The following is a 21,319-nucleotide window of genomic DNA, read 5'->3' as shown; positions in this document are numbered from 1 at the left end:
TAAAAATAAAAATACTTAAAATACTTAATTTCAAATATAGTGTGGATTAAAATATAGCTTATAAAATTAAATTATCTAAAGTAAAGTGTATCGTTAGAAAAGAGAACTCTCCCAATTAAACAGAGGGATTTATCCTTGATCCCAAGCGTGCTGTAGCTTATAATATATATACATGCGTACTAATTGATCTATGTCAGACAATAATATACTAAAAATAAAAGATTAGTTGAAGATTAAATTAATTAATTTGAAGCTAATCAAAGGATGTGGATTATGTATGCAGGAAATGTTGATGATTAAGGGAAAGATTAGTTAAAATAGATTCTTGGGTGATGTTATGAGGTGCACCAATTAGGGAACCAAGGGTTGCAGTTTGCGTGTAAACATGCAAAGATGATTTTGAGAAGCTAAAGTGTCTCTATAATTCGTACGCTTCTGACTTGGTACATATAAATTGACGCAGTTATGCAGTAAAATGCCGCATAGTTTGACCTCGTTGAGAAGAGAATCACATGCATTGTTGCCTTTTATTTTCTTCCATAGATCTCTTGTCCCTTGATGGCTTCATTGGGTCCAAATGCCCTTCATATTCTTATTCTTACTACTACCTTCCACTCCATGTGATACCAAAAACTTAGTATAGTCTCCCTATTTTTCTCTCAGAGTAATTTGATGCCACCGCTCTATGCATGTGAGCACATTTTCCTATTTTTCACTGCCTCTTTTCTTTCACAATTCTTTTTTTTAATTTTGAAGACTATTTTTTAGATGTATATATAAAAATACAAAAATAATTATATTAAAAATTTCTTTAAATATATTCTTTTCAGAGCAATTATGGGTTCGATGGTGATGGTGGCAGGATTATTGGTTGAAGTCTCGGCAAGCCAGCAGCACGCAGTGGACCGAACAAGTAACCAATTGAGTTCTAGTATTGAGACTTCACAGTGTAAGCATTTCAACATTTAAAAATTACTATAATATATTTTGTATTATTGTATATTTTATACATGTTTCTTAAAAATTAAAAGTATGTTTAAGTGTACCAAGGGCTTGAGTAAACTTCTAAAAAAAAATGTAAACTATTTTTAACTTATAAAAAAATATTAATTTTTAAAAACTTCTTTATAAAGCCAAAATCATTTTCATTCAGGGAGATTCAACATCACATGGTATATTGACCTAAAAAAACTCCACATCTTATACTTTGGGAAGTGGGGCTCTGATGAAACAGACTTGGTAGGTAACTGCTGATGATATAGTGACACAGGAACATTCATGATTGTTCTAATTGAAAAATTTGGAGAATAATTTTGATGAAATAAAAATCCGAGGATCCAATTAACCAAAATTTAATTTCAATACAGTAGAAGGATAATACAAGCGTGAAGATTGTGTTGGAGTGCGGGTGGCAAAATTTCAACTTTCACCTGCTAATAAGGCTTTATTCATCAAAAGAGTTCAAGTGCCTACTATTTGACCCAAAACAATAGACAAGACGAAATGTTTCATTAGATAAAAAGACTAAATAACTTAATATAACACTACATTGTCAACTAAAACCTTTACATAAGGTATATGAATCTGTTTTCTTAAATTATCTTCATCTAAATCCATTATTAACAAAATAGGAGCTCCAAACCCAATCTTCAATTTCTCATAGCATGTTCAAAAGACATTTAGTTTTAACATTAAATAAAGTATGATTTGAGCTGTCTTAATTCATTCTCATGTTTAACTATTTGGTAATAAACATGTATTCACCTTAATTATTGTTGCGTATAAGATTATAACATAGAAATCATGCAAATTAAATTTTTATATCAAACCTAATTTCAACATAAATTTAATTAATTAACAAATTAGTCCAAATTAAAATTGAAATGATTTGGTTACTATTATTATTATTGTTATATAAAGAAAGACTCATGATAAACTTTACAAGAAACTAGAAAGGAATAAAAAAGGGGACAAAATGTATTATAAAAGATTAAAACATATATTCATATCTGATTTTGAATAGAATGAGAAGGGTGATACGAAGAACTAATTGAGGGTTGACCTAACATCACGTTAAAATTTCATGATGACTTCACGAGGTTGTGGAATCAGGCAGTAAAAGGTGGTCAGTTGGAGCACTCAACTTGGGAATTATAATCTTTCTCACCCCACACTGCCTCAGACAGACACCACACTCCACAAATCCAAAATTGCTCAGTGTTTCAGTAGTACAGCCTTGGTAAACATTTGCTGGTCCCCCAGCCCAAACATATATAATACACTGCTTTTTATTACCTATTCCAAAAAACATTAATTAGGAGAAAATGATAAATATACATGAAATGTAAGATTTTTGTTAATTTCAATGCATAGGATTAAATATAAACTTTTAAAAAAATATTTTTGTTATGTTAAAGTTATTATAAAATTATAACAAATAATTTTCAATAAAATATACCTATTATTTGCTGCTTAAACCCAATTCTGAAAAATGAGCTTAACATTATTCATATATGTAGCACAGATGAACATATATACTACCACCTACATATTAAGTAGGTTTACTTTGCCAGTTTAATAACTCTATTTAACACTTTTACCTAGACCTGCATTTAGTTCCATTTTGGACATGTCTTTGTTATTAGTTGTGTTCAGAAATATTAGCACTTTATTAGTTACAATGTCAAGGGGACATTTAATGAGAAACCCCATCTGAGATTGACCTTTCACTGCATTGCAGACCTCAATTATGAGACTGCAATGTAGAGTTATTACATAAGACGTGAGAATTAGGGCTTTGGGCTTTGCTTTATGTGAATTTGGAAATTGCAGGCAAAGGGACAAAAGCAACATTCAGTAAAGTAGAACTGGTGGGGAAGATCCGTTTGTAGCTAAGTTCATAGGGTTTTGTTTATGTTCTTTCTCTGTCAATCAGAATGGTAGGGAAGCAAAATCAGAACAAGTATATATAAGTTATGGATTTTCCAGTGCTGCAATCTGCAATGTACATGGCAACCCTTTTATTTGGAATGCCCAATTACATTACCTGTTACCCGTTGATAGTAGAAGAAAAAATATACCGTCTGACCCCATTCAATTTCAAAGGATTGAGATTAGTTAGTATATGTTTGGGTGAGCATTTGAAATCTTGAATTTGAATGAATTTAATTTTGTAGAATTTTGTTTAAATATGAATTTAGAGTGACATTATGTTTAAAAATAAGTTTATAGTAAAATTTAATATAATTTTTTTAACTTACTGCGAAAACATGTACTAAAAACTATAAGTTCTTGTACCAAAAATAAAAAGAAAATTTAAGGTAAGGTTAAAATAGGTGAAAATAAAAGCCTGTGATGTCCCAGCAGGGGAAAAAAATCAGCATGGTAGAACATCCCATAAAAAGTGAATGTTTTTTGGATTGATCATCAGAGGTTTGATGAATCAGGAGTGGTTAAAAACCTTGCAGAGGAGTAAATTCAATGGTCAAAAGTCAAAACTATCAGCAAACGGTCTAACATTTAAATAGCTTAAATAATTACCGTTTCTGTCACCAGCTAACAGTCTTGCAGTAGTATGGGTATGAATTCCATTTTGAATATTTGGGCTATTAAATTGTTCATATTATACGTTACCCTACATAATAAGTTAACCTATATTTGGCATTAAAGACACAGAAACCCACATTTGGGTATGTCTAACATGATTTTGAGGGAAAAAATATACTGGGTTGTTTTCAACAAAAATCAAGTTTGCTTCTAAAAAAAAATAATACAACTATTGTTTTAGATTAATAATTTTATATTAAGATTTATCATAAATATAATTTTGAGATAATGCTTTTTCAAATATAAATTACTTTGATTATCAACAAACACTTAAATCAATTGACAGAAACTTAACTAAGAGTATTGAATCGAATCCGTGAAAATTTAGCTATTTTGTATCATTATGTTTTATAAATTAAAGAAAAATGGGAAGTAAAAAGGAAAGAAGTGAGGTGATCAACTAGGTAATATGATGGAGAGAGGCAAAAACTATAAAAGTATTATAAAAATTTGTTATGAAAATATTTTAACTCTAAAAATTCATAGAAATCACTTTGTAACTTACGGTGGTCCTATCTAAGTTTACTTGAATTAGTCACCCACTGTCCTAGATAAATAAATAAAAAATATTAATTATTTTTTAAGTATGTTTTTTGTATGTACATTTTTGTAAATATTTGATTTTAATAATGTTATTGTATTTTACATTGTATTTTCTAAATTTATTATTTTTAATTCTTGATAATGGTTAAATGAGATGACATAATCTACTAAAAGGCTATTTCATGTTAATTTTTCGTGAAATCATGCTACAATGAAAGAGACCAAACAAAATTATTGCAAAAACATATGAACCAAAATTTTAAAAAATAGAGTAATTAAAACAAAAAAATATAAATATAAAAATAAAAATAAAAAATATATTTAAGCCTAAAATACTTTACTCCAAACCCATTCTTCTGAAAATTACTTTTGAAAAATCAAGATCAACCAAAATCAAATTTACAAATACTCATACAAATATATAAATTACTATTTATTTTATTTGTGGTAAAGTAATATTAGTAGTTTGATGCATCATGTAAGCAATATATATACAGATATCTAGCATGATACTATGTTTAGGGTTTAGGGTTTATCTAAAATTATAGATTTCCTTCCTTCTTATGTTTGTCTCCGAACCTATCTACTTCATATTTAATCAAATAAAACAAATTCATATGATACATTCTATAATACTATCTTTTCTTTTTCTTTTTTAGATCATCTGATCGCACGGACTTTTTCTTCTTTTTCCATCTCTCTTTGTTGAATATTTTTTGTTTTATAATTTATTTGTATTCATACAATTTCTCTTTAGTAATTGACCATCAACTCTATACAGTGGAAATGGAAGACAGTAGCATTCACACCTTCCACAATCATGCGCGAATATCAGAAGCTGCAAAAAATTATCATCATGATCAAATAGGTGAAACTTGGAAATAATAAGATTCATAAATAACTGAGCACCTTCCACCAGCTTAAAACTAAACCGATGCCTGCAGTTAACTAATGACTGCAAAGAAATGTATAATAATATTTGGATTCACGTTTAGATAAACAAGATCTACAAATAATACTATATATTGATTATATGTGTTTAAATGCATAAACATTTAGTATACATGTATATGCATACATATTTAATCAAAGGATAGGAATATACCCAAAGATCAAAGTCGTAGCAGCTGCTAGCTAGCTAAGAAGCAAAGCGGAATATGGTACAAGGCAGCGAACCTGATAGTACAAATTAATGACCCAAAGAAACAATTCACGGTTCAAAATGAAACCAAAATATTTTGCAGTTTTGTATCAAGAGAATGTCAGCAGAACCTGACATCATAATTTAAGAGGGAAGAGGGTCCAAGCAGGAACAGTGGGTTCATTTTTTTGAATCCCAAGAAAACAAACTCTCATTATCCTTCCTGTCTCACCCTACCTAGAAAGGGACACATCAACCCTAATTTTACGTGCAGGTAATCATCATTTATATTCACTGCCTCTGTGCTTCATGTCTTTTATTGCATTTTTATTTACATTATTTCCTTCCCTCTCATTTTTTTCATTTCTCGTGGTCGATGCTGACACTGGTGAGGTTTTCATTATATATAGCTCCCTTCCCTCCCACATCTCATGCCACTATTCAAGCTGAGTTGAAATCCGAAACGTCCCTCAGCTCAACTTCCTCAACCATTCTTAGGGTTTTCACCATGTCCTTTTGGCTGCAGGAAAGGACCTCAATACTCTTTGTCATGGCCCCTCAAGATGAAGGTTACAAAATTCAAAAACAAATGAAAGTGTGGTAGATGATATGGCGGTATCTCTCCTGAGCTTATTCTTCTTAGGTTTTTATTTTATTTTTTAAAACTTTATGAATAATGTTCAAGTTTTCTTGACCTTGCAAGTCCAAAAATTTAATAATTTAGGTCAAGATTACTTGTAATTGTTTATAAAGATATAATATTTAATAATTTTATTAGAGTTTTTAGAAATTTAAATATTTTAAGCTATCCCTCCCAGTTGAGCTTCATAATTTATTTATCTTGTGCATGTAAATGTCTTTTAGACAATAAATGTATTTTCTGTTTTAGATCTTGAATCAGTGAAGTTATGTATCTTGTATTAACTTTGACTTATGATCTCCTAATCCGTTATCTTATTTAAGTTTTTCCTCAATTCTATTGGAGAATGTAATGTACGCCAGAAGAGGAATATATTACCACCGTTCATTTAAGTTTTTCCTCAATTCTACTGGGGAATGTAATGTACGCCGGAAGAGGAATATATTACCACCGTTCATCGAACTACCCGATCGGTTCTTGTTAACAGCTACCAATCGTGGGAAAGGAGATTTTGATTAAAATGAAATAAAAAAAATAGCAAAAGAAGGATAATTTCTTCTATTAAAAAAATATTACCTTTTTTTTTCCAAAAAAATATAGTAGCTAAAGGAGAAATTAATAGTCAATCAATTTACAGTTTAATAGTCGCGGGCCTAATTTTAAACCTCTGGTGATACCGATTATTATCTTATATATATAATAAATATATTTTTACAATTTTACTCGCTTACTTTTAGAAAAAAGTCATTCTATAAGAAACTTATTCAAGAATAATAAGTCCAAAATTTTAGCATATGCAAATTGTAAATCAGACAATTACACAGACTTATTCAAAAAAAGCGTGCCCAAGGATAAGAATAGTGAATGTCACACTTAATTTCACTTAACAATTATATATTAATTTCGTTCTTCGAAATCATTTATATTATATGTAAGTTTTAAGTAAAGATTACTAGTGTTAATATAACTAAGAACTAGCTTATTTTTGTTGAATCAGAGATCGATTGTGAAAGAGCCCTTGCAGATCTCAGGTGTCTAGGAATTAGTTGAACAATATCCTTCTAAGAAGAATAAAAATAAAATAAATAGTCCTTGGAGGGAATTGTATAAATGTAAATGATCTCTCCAATTACTTGGTAATGAGCAACGAATCCGTGTAAAATATGAAATCACGACAGTGGTATTTGAACTCATCCATGTAAGATATGAATTTACTGGACCAACATTCGTTGGCTCAGGATAATGTGTGAATGGAAGGAAAATAAAACATCATGAAATAATTAAGAGCCAATCAAATTTATGGAATCATGCAGCAGCGAAAGCATTTTCGAATTGTTGGTCCAGCCAGCCAAACCAAATCCTTTAAATTTTGAACTTCTATGTGATATAAAGACACAAACTCGGTTACTTGAGACAAACAACGCATAATATCGGCCTAAGATAAACCCTAGTGCTTCTATGTTAAAAGCTTCTTTGAGCTTATAAATTGTGACCCAAGAACAAAACTGGTTTATAAATTAAAACTACTTTAAACATTAATAAACTATAATTATTGTTGACTTTAAATTAAACCAATCATAAATATATCTTCAATCAAGAAGGGCCTTGTCAATTCATTTTTTATCTTTTTTTTTTTTGGGTCAATTTATGGCTTATTTTGAACCCCATAAATGGAGTATACAGAATTTTAAATAATGAATAAAAATCAATATAAAAAATTAATAAGACTTTTCTTATAAATTTAAAATGATTCATCTCCTCAAATTATAGAAAAGTTAAAAAAAAAAAAGCTTCTTAAAATTTCTTAAAAAATAAAAAAGCATAAGTTATTTATCCCTCATGAGAAAAATTTTATTATTTTATACTAATTTTTTTTTTATTTACTAACTTTTTTGAAGAGTGTACTTAAACAGAACAAAAGAGTATTTTATACATCATTCTTACTGTAGTCATCATTTCGTACGTGGCCGCTTAGCTACTGACTAGGGCAGATATGATAAGAGAATGTCAAAAGATGGATACCTTCGTGTAACAAATCTGCAGATATAAATGGTGTATGTGTGCTTGTCCTCTACGCATTTGCGTATTTAATTCCAAAAAATGCTTCTTATCCTCATGGGAGAAACATCACTTCACAACTCACATTTGGGAGTATAAATGACAAAATCATTATATAAATAAAATAAAAACTAATATAAAGACCATAATCAGATAATGAAAACTAAGCAATGTAAAATATGAATCGATATGTATCAGCAACTGGAGTATTTATTTCCTTCCAATTAAAGCACTATAATGTGATGGCAATCAAGAAGCAAAAACATCCAACGTGATGAATTACCAAAACAACCAATAATCAAAATTTCACAGAAAAAGAAATCCTTAATAAATAATCAAGTCCAATCACGCACCTATTCCCAACCAGAAGCACAAGGATAAGAAATGGCAACCGAAGGTTGAAATAAAGGAATAACAAGACATGTGACACAACGTGGGCAAATTTTGAAATGTTAACTTGATTAACCTCATACATTGAGTGCTCTCGACGGACATCAACTTTAATGTCATAACCAATTAAGGACTTCAACTTTAAAATTTATTGATTAAGAACCTTATGTTTACTTCGATAATCAATTATGGACCTGAACTTTAACACACGAAAAATAATAATATTTCTAAATTAAAAGAAAATGGTCATATACAGCCTGCATTTTGCTAATGTTATTATTATCACATGCCAACTCTGAAATTTTTGTCTTCGGAGCATTTATTTATTAATACAAATTTTTAATAAATTTGAGGTCCTTAATTGGTAAAAATTAAAGTTCAGTCCCTTAATTGGTTTATCAATAAAAGTTAAGTCCTCAACTAGTCAACTAATATTTTTTTTAAGATCCCTAAAACCTGCCTATACACTTGAAAACTGTACAATTAATAAATACAATCATAGCATGGAAAAAGATAATACCATCAACATTCTATAATTTTTCCTCATGTTCAAGCTGCAAGAACCAGCACTTTGATGGTGCCTTGACTATTTGCAGTTAGTATAGTGGGCCGATCACTCTTCCAGCATACAGCGCTGATGAAGTAAGATCCAGCCTCATCCTCGGCTTCATCCATGTCAGGGGACCCAAATCTATGACACGTCAAAGGCTTTGAGATTTCCTGAAAAGGGTGATTGAATATTCAGTTATACAAAAGGCAAATGGTGAGAAACTGTCGCATAATTAAACACCACAAACCTTGTGGTAGACAAATACTTCATTTGTTTCACTGCCACATGCAATGTATTCGCTGCTTACTGTAAGCCCAACAAAATTTTTCTCATTTGCATGGCCTCTGAAAGTTCGAACCTATACACATGAATGAAAAGAAACAAATATACATAAATATTACATAATACATATTTTATTTTGGAAACTACAAAAATATCCAATTTAAGTATTTTAAAAGGTTTTAGACAGCCTTAGTCCATTTTACATGCTTCAAAAATTTTAACAGTTTCATCCAAAAAATTGAATTCAAAACACAAATACTTATTTGGGGAGATGAGAAAATATAGAATTGGTAATATTTAGATTTTCAGCACAGAAGGCACTAACTTCTAGCAGGCAGACTGGTTAGAGTAAAATTGAGCAACAAAAGTTGACACGAGTTCACAAATTAAATGTAGAATGAAGGATAAATTTGACAATAATCAATCAAAAGCAATAAACCATTTTGCTTAGATTACTCACTGGTAAGTTTTCCTTCACATCCCATAATCGCAGTGTACTGTCCGTTGATGCAGATGCAAGTTCATCATTAGACAAAAATTTTACATATGAAACAGCCTTCCTGTGCCCACTGAAAACATGGACTGGACGGCTAGTATTTCTCAAATCATAATAATGGATGTGATGGTCTGCAGACCCAACCTGCAAAAATATGAAAAAAATATACCAGGTTAGATATATCAAAATTAAAACAGAGGCAGTCACTACTACAGAAAATGATAAAGATAATCACTGTTGATAGATTTGTATACAAGCAAACACCAGTCTAATGTTCCTAAAAGTGAAATTCCGAAATGCACCATTCAGAATACATACATGGCAGACAAGAAACTCAATGGCGGATATCACCACTCATATTAAGTACAATCAACACAAACTATTACAAAAGAACTGTTTCCTGAGAAAATATTATAATTACATAATATAAAGTATGTGCTTTAAAATGCCAAGAAATGTCACAAGTTGGCAGCTGAATAATAAAGATAATATATGGATGTGATCAAATCTAAAGTGAACAAAATCCATATATTCTCTTCTAGGTTCTAACTGAATGAAAGGTACATACTGCAATATAATTGCCAGATCCAGGATTATACTTGACACAACATATGTTTGCTTTCATGTCTATATTTAGGACACTGGCCTCCTGATTCGTGCACCAAACTTTGACCTGCTCAAAGAAAAGACAGATATTAAAGTCAGCTTAATCAACTTTCAATCATACAATTGATAGTAATTTAAAAGAATAGTAAAGATTACTATTTGATTAATTATCCACCATGCAATTTTCATGTGACAGGAAATGTAACATTATCTTTATTATACATAAATATGAATTAATAAAATAATGTATCTGATCAGATCCAGACAAATGAAAAAGTGAATATAAATGGTGTAAACTTAGAAGAAATGAGAAGACAAGGAAAATGATGCCAAGCAGTGGAGAAAGTTAACAGCAAGGGCATTGCATAAATAGTAGAAGAGTAAAAGAAGAATTCAGTTGGATTGTAAGACTTGAGGAACTGAGCAAGTGGCTCAGTTGTAAAAAGGAAAAGCCCTTCATAGAAGGGAAAAACCCTAGCAAGAAGAATTATTCCTAATAAACCATTATAGAAATGTTCTCTCTCTTTCTCTCTTTTCTATCTCTTGGTTCTCTTTCAAAGATCTTAGAACTTCGCCTTGGATCTGTAACAAGTTTGGTCCAACCTCCCAGATTTCACATTGGGGACAACATGGACCTGGGGATAGATGTGGTGGGGAAAAAAATTGGCAGATTTCTGGAGGAAGAGAACCAGCAAAGGTGAAGTACAATTACACTTTTTGGATTCAGATTCTAATGTAGCAGAGATTTGGAAGAATGTGGATGGTATATACTGAATTTGGCAATTATTGGATAAGTGGATCAAGAAAAGAGGCATCAGCCTTGATGTAAAATCAATGAAACGCTCACCCCAAAATGCCAAATTTGTGGCTGAATAAGGACAAATTTGATGCACAACAAAACATCAATTCAGAGCCCTACATTGATGAATCCAAGTCATAGATGAGTAAGACTGAATTTTCCAAAATTTGATGCTGCGATTTGAGGGATTGGATTGCCAATGTGGGGAAATTTTTAAATCTGCCAGCATCTGATCATGATATAAACAGAGATTTTAACTTGATTGAGTTAGCCAAAGTGCATATGATTTAAGAGGTGCATGCATGAAAACCTTGTGAAACATTAAGGTTAACTGGAAATCTCTATGTCCACTGCCAATCAGGGAAAATCTGTTCAAATCATAGGTGACCCAAGTGTGAGTGAGTCTAACCAAGGCAAAGGTATCTCATCTCATAAAGTTCTATAGACGGTTCCTCTTCAGTACTATTTGTTTTCTCAAAATTTGATGCTCAAACCAAACATTAGAAGCTCTTAACACAAACTAAAATGGACATTCAGACCATATCATCACCACAAGGTCACAATTACAGAAGCTGCTCAAATCCAAGACAATGATCACAGAAGAAGTTACATGCAAGGACATGGCCAATATTAGATCTCAGTTTTCCAATCTAATTGTGAGGACAAGGTTGAAGATGTATTGATGGCACCAGCAGTAAGAATGAAAAGAAAACATAGATGGTGTACACTCAGAAGAAGAGGAAGCATGGCAAATGAAGCAAAACAGAGGCAGAAAGATGATAAAACAGTTAGTGATTTTTACTTGTAAATAGCCACAAGCATTTTACAGAACAACTGCACAAAGACAAGCCGGTGAGAAGATCAGAAAACAATTACCACGCCAAAAAATTTTAGTTTGAATAATCAAAATGCAAAATATTAACATCAATAACTATGATTAAGATTATAAAACAAAAGATGTTTACCAAATAAGTCAGAAACATGTCACACATGGTTTTCATTGCAAAAATATCAGAAATTACAGACCATTCCAGGAAAACTGGCATGAAAATTTCCAAATAAATGTTCTGGAGTACCTTACAGTCATCACTACCAGATACAAGCATAGAGGGATCTGTTCTTGAAAAATCAACACTCCATGCACGCTTTTCATGCTCTTCATATTCCATTAAACTCTGCCGAAGAGAAAAAAATGATAGTCATGATTAACATAATCTGAAGAACATTTAAGCAAGCATATAACAATCAAAACAATATTAGTCAATTAAGATACCCAAACAGATGATATAAGAACAAACTGACAATTTGAATTCAACATACCTTCCGAGTGGTCACATCCCAAACAGTCACAATTCCATCATAATCACTACTAGCTATTTGGTTCTTAGCATATTTATTCCAACTCAAACAACTAAGTTTTGAACGTGTAGACATCTCAACTACAGGACAATGAGCATCTGTAGGTTCATTCACAACCTGAAAAGCAATAGCATAGAGAATGGTTATTTTTTTGTATTCATAATCTATTAGTTTAGGCAACATTTCAAGGGAAAACCCTCTAATTTTAACAGCAAATCCTCCAGCAACTGTGCCTTACAACTGTTGTTAAAAATTACAACCCCTAAAGCACTATATTATATATAGTTCTCTGGAGCGGATCTTAAATATTTGTTTTGGAATAGCCATAAAACACAATCAAATGAGCAGGATAAAATTGATGGTAAAAGTAGAAGTTAAAGAAGGTCATCCATCTTACAGCAGAAAAGTCAAAAACTTTGATGCGCCGGGAAACACCAGCAGTAGCAAACAAATCATCATCACGGTCAAACTCTATGCTGCAATATACATGATATACATGGTAAATCCATGCATTCAGAAAATATAGTATCTACAGAAAATTTAAGTGCTAAAATAAAAATATAAAGGTGATAGGACCACTCATTTCATTCATACAATTTAATCTGTATAACTCCTCCATATTAAAACAATATGAGCAAGAGAAAGTATATCAGCTATTCAGATTATAACATAAAAACCTACTTTATATTTCCACATAATCTATCACCAAAATATGAACATATGAAGAGGGAGTTTAATACCAGCAGGGGCAAGTAATTCCATACTCTGCATGGGGAAGAAAACCAAAACAATCCAATCCCAGTGCACCCAAAAAAAAATGTATAACTACTGTTGGCGGGGAAAAAGTTGTGTTATAGTTATAGCATAGATTATCATTCAAATTGAACCAAAAGATGAAATTTCAGTAAAAAAGGGAAGAAAATAAATTGATTCAAATGTTTGATATTAATGTACTTTGAACATTGACCAGTATAGACATGGCACAAGAATTTTTGAAGTCAGGAATGTCTTAAAAGGCAAAAAACTAAAAACTGTCAGCCTGGCTTAATTCTTTTTTCATTTAGATCATGAAGTTAAGAGCAAGAAAGTATCCTACAAACAAAGAGGTGCCTACAAAAAACGAGGCCATTTTCAAATTAGTTGGTAAAGAACAAAAATCCAGGGAAAGAAAAGGAAAACTGGAAGCTCATCCACCAAGCAGCCTCCTACAGTAATTCTAACATGTTCAATAAACCTATTACATATTTCTGTAAATATATGATAGTGTATGAACTCAATAATAACCCGAAAAGGGTTTACTGAATAAAAGATCGGTGATGAAGAAGAACATTGTCTTGAAATTAAATCAATAATTGCGGCAGTGATGATGGAGAACCTTAACTATTCAAGTTAATCACAGCCTTATGTATAAAATATATGCTAAAATCCCTTTGCATCCAAACCTTATCAATACATATTCAACAAAAGAAAATAAAGAAAACATTTCATCCCAACAATTAGAATAAAAATGGTCTTCAATTCTGATTATATACATTATTGTAATATTATGAAGAAAGCACAGATTACAGACTAAATTAAAAAAAGCAACCATCATTGACCCATAGTATGGCTTTATCATGAGCATACCAACCATAATGCAATATCTGACAACAGGTCAGAACAAAATCATTGACTAGTTGATTTGTTTAAGGTCATGGCTACAAAGATTAAACAATAAAAAGCAATAGATGAATATTGAGGTTGTTCGATTTCAGGGGAAAAAAAAATTCATTTTATGTTTTCACTTTTTATTATAAAAATGCCACCTCATTTTCATTTTGTTTCCCATTTTCAAATATTTGTATGGGAAATAGTGAAAACAATAAAATGTTATTTTCACTGTTCTTACATAAATATTTAAAAGTAGGAAACAAAATAAAAACAAGTTGACATTTTTGCAATTAAAAGTAAAAACAAAAAATAAAAACATACAACATTTTTTTCAAACGAAACAGTTCCCAAATGTTCTATCAGCAATTTCAACAAATAACTTACCTTGACACTATGTTGGCAGAATGAAATATATCGCCATGCCTTAGTTCTGCAATAACTCTCAATCGACTGTTTCAAATGAAGCAAAAAGGTTAGACATAACAGAGTATTGCTAACTCAAAACAATAGTAATTGACATTAATACCAGCATCTCTGTTAAGAACTCCAATGGAAATGGAGAAAAGAAAAGAAAGAATAATTTATTGACTAAAATTGAACAGAACAGGGAGAGCTCGCTCGATTCATACAATGGACCACTTGCTCGGTTCATACAAAATACAATTTCCTGAACACCTCCTTTCTACCTTATTTTCCCCTATTCATCTAATTGAACCTATCTAACTGTTCCTAAATAATTTGACTACACCCTTCATTCTTCCAGGAAACTACCCTTTAGCCCTTGTGTTCTAAAAATATTTGAATGGATATTTGACATAACAGAAAAGGACAGGCAACCACCTATAGCGTGTGAAAGTTGTCAAGACTGACTGAAAATCTTCAAGACCAGCACTATAACCTTCTCGAGTTATGAGATTTATATCTCTTTCTTGTTGGCTATGGGGCTTATCTGCTGAATGCCGTCGCTTTTGCAGGTAACATTCTTGTAGGTCATTAAACTGAAGTGAAGAAAGCCAATCAAATGGGGTTCAGATAGAAAAAGTTAAAACCACGTTTATAGATACAAATTCATAAGTTACAAAATGATGATAAAGAATACATTAAAGAAACATTAAAAACAGAACCCAGTTGTAATAAAAGTCTTGCTTTTCATAAGCAAAATGGTGTCTGCTACTCTGTTAAGTTAGGTTTTATTTAAGGCATTTTTGTTTCATGGTTATTTAGTAGTTAAAATTAGAGTGGCAGAAACTAAGCCTACAGGGGTTTTGAACTAGAGACAACAGCCTTAATATATTTAATATACTAGTTATGTAAATGTAATGGTTGACTTTAGGTCAATGAGAATTCATAACACTTTTTGTTTGTTTAAATGTAAGGTCTGTTCACTGCTCACTTGCCAGCTCCATTTTAAAGCATTACTCCTAGATCTTTGACTTTTGTCATCTAATTGTCTTTTCTGATTATCTCTAAACTTCAAAGTATCATGACTATCATCTAAATCTGTTTCCAAGCTGGACTCTACTCCAACTTATACAACTTAAAATTACTTATTTTCATATTTTTCATTGCTACTATTCAAACGATAAAGTTGACATCCAAAGGCATAGTTCATAAGAGCCCAGCATTTGTAATTGCTTACCTTCCTTTTGTATACAAGCCATCCCTAGTCAATACCTTACCCATACAGCTTTGAAATTTGGAAAAACCAAGATCTTCTACCTTTTCTCATGTCCACTAAACTCATTTTAGCCTTCACACATCCTAAATTTGTTGCTGTCTTTCTAAGTTCTGTAAAACCAAACAGTTTGCGAGTTAAGTCTTCTAGGTCTCTCCTAAGATGCACTATAGCCACATCAATCCTGAAGCTAGTGGCAACATAAAATGACCACGAAAAAAGTGTCTTAGCTCTATTAACCAATAATATTTTAGATAGCATTAAGTGAACATTTGAATGGGATTTGTTTACGAAATAGCCCAGAATACTTCTGATGTTATATAGGATTCTTCAAAAAATATAAATAAATTTCAATTTTTAGATAAATTCACAAGTTAAATTTAAAATTTTTCCAAAATTACTATAGTTTTTCCTGTCATGAAAGAGAAGGCTTTTCCAAACAGAAATTAAAATTACAAAAATCAATTCATGTAGAAATAAACTATAAATATAAAATTGCAAGCACAGAAAATTAAACCAAGAAAACCTGTGTATGCACTCTCTTCTTTCTAACTAGAGCAAGACCCGATTGATTTATATATTGTGAATCTGATCCACTAATGGCATCCTTTCTCTGGACACCATGCCCATGAGGGCTGATTTGGGACTTTCCATCATTTTTCTTAGCATGGCTCCCTGAAGATAACCCTCCTCGAAGATTTAGAGGACTAGATAGAAGCCCACTGCTGTTCTTGTCCATTGATGAATGCCATGATTTTCTTCCACCAGAATCATCAAGCATCCGCAATTTTACAGAGTACCTATCACGTGCACGATACAAGTCCATTCTATGTTTCTCTACAGCACTAATGTCTTCTTTTATGAACTGGAGATCAGTTTGCACCTACAAATAAAAGTATGAAACACCAATTGGTTGCAATAAGTAGAAAAATTATGCAATAAGGAAATAAGTACTAAAATCTAAAATAAAGATCAACTAATGCAAACAGAAGAAAGAAAAACAAGGAAACATTAGCTACTAATCAATAATTTAAGGGAGAGAAAAAGAGAGATTGCAGCTAGCATACCTCCTTCAACTCGTCAACTTTTTGCTTGCGTAAGCAATGCAAGAAGTCTAACAATATTTGCATGTTTCGCTCAGCTTCTTCTTGTTCCATTTTTCTTTTCTTCTCCGCAAGAAGTGACAAAAGCGTGTCTAGCTCCTTAATTGTCACCTCACAACCCTGGTCCAAGATTGAAAACCATAAGAAAAGAAAAAGGAATCACAGACTAAATAAGGCAGCAACCAGACCCACAAATTCAAGTGAGACTGAAATATGTAACAATAAAGTGATATTCAGCATAGTAAGTTGTATGAATCCCACAAGAACTAATATACAAGTCAATGCACGAACTAATTACAGCGCTTTCATAAAATATATTAGACAATAAAATGACAATAGTTAAAAACTAATATTTTGGTCCTTGATCTCGTGGCATATACAATAAATATGCAAGAACCATAATATAACATAATGAATGTTAAAAAACCAGCTCCAATTGTCCTCCAATACTCTTCCATCTGTTACTATGTTATTTGACGCTCAAAAAAAGAAATTTATAAACACGCTGTAAACTTTCTCGCAGAATTATATTCATGACGTAATAGAACATAAAAAGCAAGATAAACAACCTATAATTGCAACAAAGACCTCTAACTGTAGCACAATTAGCAAGGTTAGCAATGGATAAATGATAGTCAAGAAAAAGAGCGAGAGCACAACCAACCTTTTGCAATGCCTGCCGGAAATGTTCCATAGGGGAAGCGGTTTTTGATATTTGACGCACTGAAGTCTTCTTTAGTAGCTACAAATGTGGTACAGAAACCGTATAACAATAAGCTGCATTTCGAAGTAGATCGATTCAAGATGAAAATCATGCTCCAATCACACACACGAAAAACTACGACGTTTAAGTCAGCAACATTGCGAGCAGCAACTAGGAATGCAAAAAGAAAGACCTAGAGACTCTAAACAGCATTCGCTAGTCGCATTCCACGAAAACTAAACTCAACAACGCAGAGATTGTTCTCTTAAACGCAATTTCAAAAAAATCGCAAGCGAAAACTAAATTCAAGTATTGCTAACTAGGTATAGCAAGGTGAGAACGAACCTTATCGAGCAATATGTTAGGGAACAAGTTGCTGGTGGTGAGGTAATGGCTGCAGCAAGGGCAATCGCTCTTGTTCCGGAGGTGAGTGGTGATGCACATGTAGCAGAAGCTGTGGCCGCAAGCTGTGAGAAACGCGTCCTTGATGATCTGCATGCAAATCGGACAGAGGAAGTCCTTATCCGGCTCGGACATGGCGGCCGGAAACGTGTCGGCAGAAGTAGTGGCGGCGGTGTCAGTGCCTCCAGCCGTGGTTTTGGAAGGTTCGGGTTTAACGGCGGGGACGAGAGGCCCCGCTGAGAGCTCTTCCATGAGGTTGGTTCGTTTCGGTGTTTTTCTTTCGTTTGGCGTTTGGGATTTGGGAGAGAGAGAGTGTGGGTGTGGTGGCTTCGTTTTGCGATTTGAGGGAGAGAGGGAGAGAGTGGGGCCCACAACTGTAGCGTTGTGAGGGTGAGAGAAGTCCACGTGATGGATACGCTCGCAGCATGATGCTACAAGCCACGTCACACAACGCCAACCTCTTGTGTTAATGTAAAATTATTTATTTTTTAAACAATTGAATATACATATATAACTATTGATTGAAAATACTGATATATAGAGGTTTATGCACGCATATTTATGCTTGTTTATTTTTTATTACGAATAAATTATTTTTTTAATTATTAGCATGAATAGATTATATAATTTTTATTTCTTAAGCATTCTTGAATTATAAATAGGCTTAACCTACCTTTTATTTTCATATTTTAATATATGTGAAATTTTGATCATTGAATTTAAAATTTTTTTTCAAATTAAAACTTCAGATAAAAAATTTATACTATAATAATAATAATTATTATTATTATTATATTAAAAGCATATCATATTATTCATGTATATAACTTAATGCATGGAAAGAATTAAAATTCCCAACTATATACACACGTTTTTTTTTAATAAAAAAGGCAAAAAGTTCAACAAAGGAAACTTAATTTTTATCAAAAGAACTTACGTTAATATCATTATGTAAAGCATCTAGGATAAAAAGAAAAAACTCTCAAAAAATATGCAAACTCTCTATCCTACTTAAACTATGTTTAGCAAGAGCATATTTTTCATTCTTTAAAATATGATTGAACTTTAGTTTTCCTATAATTAAGCAAAGACAATAGTCATGGTTATTTATTGATAAGACTTATAAATCAGTGGCTTTCTTGCGATCAGCCTCAATAGCCACTTGTTTATAATCTAAACTATCTCATCTTATATTATGTTTCTCTAGACAAACATTTAAAAAGTAGAAAAAAATTTAGATGTGTATTTAGTGAAAAAGAAGATAAATATAATAAAATAGTTTTATTTTTTAAAATTATTTATATGTTTATGTTATTTTTAGATAAATTTTATTATGAGATATTTAATTTAAATAATTAAAAAGTCATAAAAACGAGAATGACACATAAAATAAAATTAAGAGACTATAAAAACAACTAAATAATATAAATACGAGTTATATTATAATTTATTTTGATATAAAAAAATTATTTAAAAAATTATGTTCTGGTAATTCTTGATAACATTCACAAAATGATATATATATTTTTTAAATTATATGTCAATCTTAGACTTTATTTTTATTTTTTCAAATTTATAAAATAGAGGGCACTATTTCTAAGATATTTAAAATTAGCTTCCAATAATAATACAAAGAAAGAGAAAATATTATAAGCTTATTCATAATTCTTCACCGTCATTAAAAACATTGTTTATATACAGTAAAACATATTTATCTTTGTTTATTTCTAAAAATAGATATTGTACCCCATTTGGTTTTTTTTTTTTAAATGGGACATAATTTTTAGAATGAAAGTATAATTTAAGTATTTTTAAAGTGAAATTAAAGTAATTTATTTTGTATAAGCATTTTTTGTGAGAAAAAAATAATATAAGACTTTATTAATATTACATGAAAACATTTTCTTAATAAAAGTAAAAATTGTGATTTATGACTTTATACGTTAACCCCTGCAACTAAATTCCATTCCGTCTGTGTAATCTACCTTTTCAAAATTAATACATAAAGGGTGACAAGGAAATGTCATACTCGCCTTAAAATAAATATCTTTCTATCATTTCGGAGTGGGTAGGATGATATGATATTTTGGGGTGGTTTGTTTGAGTCATTAATAAGCCTAATCCAAAGGGCATACCATCGTCCTTGATTCGTGATACTAACAAAAATGGCGCATTTTCTAGTAATTCTTTTTACATTCTGCGATTATATGAATTTAGACTAAAAAATTTAAACCTTAAATTTGATATTTTATCAAATAAATTCAAACTAATCAAGTTAAATAAACTCTATTGACTCTATTTATAATTTATATATAAAAGTAACTTTATTAATAATATATATATATATATATATATATTACTATTTGGTAATATTTGACAATTTTTATTTATATTATTAATATTTTTAAATATAATAAAAATTTGTTTGTGTTATCAACAGTGAAAACTTTGATTTATTAAATAAAAAAATATAAACAAAAGTCTTTCTTAAAATTAAAAGTGAATAAAAATTTTATAAACATTAAAATCATGTACTTTCATTAAATATAAATATTAAAATTATATAAAATTTATAAATATTTTTAGAAAACACTAGTTTATTTAAATTTAACACTTTAATATTTCATATTAATTTTTTTCAAAAAAAATTTATTGTTTACGGTGATTTTATCTACTTTGAATCAAAGTAGTTGAAACTAAAAATAATAATTTCATTTTATAACCCTTTATTAAATTAAAATATTTAAAATTAGAAAACAAATTTTTTAATTATATTATTTTGTTATATATTATTTAATACAGTAAATATTAGATGAATAAAATTAGTATTTAGTAAATATTATATTAATTGTATAAGTAATTAAGTTTCTTTTAACATAGTTTTAATATACTACAGTAATAATTATATAATAATTAATCAATATGAATTTTATGTACACTCTTTTTAAATATTTATCATATTTATATATCTACATTTGAACTTAACTGATTAAGATAATACAATCCTATTAGTTAATTCATGCGAATAATAAATATGTATTAATTTCTTAAAAATAAGATAATTTTAAAAAAAAAATCACATCTATTGGTTGCACCACGTACGATTTTAGAAAAAAAAGTATTTTTATTTTTGAGAAATTAATATAAATATCTAATATTAAATGTACATAAAAATTTAATCTTATTTGTTATTTCTAAAATAAAATAAAGTAAATGCCTGCCATTAAATTATGCAAAATAGATTTTTATTCTTAAAATAAAGAATCAGAATTGTTATAGAAAGATGAATTTAAAATAATAGAATAATTTTTTAGAA

The 21,319-nt window shown here is 30.4% G+C and overlaps 1 protein-coding gene across 5 annotated transcripts; it reads right to left on the bottom strand.

Moving 5' to 3' along the window:
• Positions 1-4,856: 4,856 nt before the first annotated feature.
• On the bottom strand, positions 4,857-18,319 carry LOC113845882 (E3 ubiquitin-protein ligase COP1). Of its 5 annotated transcripts, XR_003501589.1 has the most exons (15): positions 17,947-18,311; positions 17,563-17,640; positions 16,863-17,018; positions 16,322-16,678; positions 14,961-15,118; positions 14,505-14,570; positions 12,868-12,946; positions 12,432-12,587; positions 12,188-12,286; positions 10,275-10,379; positions 9,671-9,850; positions 9,176-9,286; positions 8,899-9,098; positions 7,953-8,060; positions 4,857-4,987 (listed from the first exon to the last, which is right to left on the bottom strand). XR_003501589.1 is itself a non-coding variant. In XM_027473554.1 (13 exons), exons 2-13 carry the CDS (start codon positions 17,590-17,592, stop codon positions 8,928-8,930), a joined length of 1,668 nt encoding a protein of 555 aa, XP_027329355.1. In that variant the 5' UTR covers positions 17,593-17,675; positions 17,947-18,319; the 3' UTR covers positions 7,570-8,927. The 5 variants fall into 5 exon arrangements, 4 of the variants coding, with proteins under 4 accessions (XP_027329355.1, XP_027329352.1, XP_027329353.1 ...); XM_027473554.1 differs by lacking the exon at positions 4,857-4,987 and having other exon boundaries at positions 7,570-9,098; positions 17,563-17,675; positions 17,947-18,319; XM_027473551.1 differs by lacking the exon at positions 4,857-4,987 and having other exon boundaries at positions 7,570-9,098; positions 17,947-18,313.
• Between the last annotated feature and the right edge of the window lie 3,000 nt (positions 18,320-21,319).

The sequence above is a fragment of the Abrus precatorius genome, unplaced genomic scaffold (genome assembly GCF_003935025.1).
Source record: "Abrus precatorius isolate BTA unplaced genomic scaffold, Abrus_2018 Scaffold8, whole genome shotgun sequence".
NCBI lineage: Eukaryota > Viridiplantae > Streptophyta > Magnoliopsida > Fabales > Fabaceae > Abrus > Abrus precatorius.
The sequence above is the reverse complement of the archived record's forward strand: the minus strand, read 5'-3'. Positions and strand labels throughout refer to the sequence as shown.

Excerpts from the sequence above, each read along its gene's own strand:
- LOC113845882 (XM_027473552.1), bottom strand. The coding sequence starts at position 18,255 with ATGGAAGAGCTCTCAGCGGGGCCTCTCGTCCCCGCCGTTAAACCCGAA. Across the intron at positions 16,679-16,862 it reads AAGTTGACGAGTTGAAGGAG|GTGCAAACTGATCTCCAGTT; the intron begins GTATGCTAGCTG and ends TTTTATTTGTAG. Across the intron at positions 10,380-12,187 it reads CTGGTAGTGATGACTGTAAG|GTCAAAGTTTGGTGCACGAA; the intron begins GTACTCCAGAAC and ends TTCTTTGAGCAG.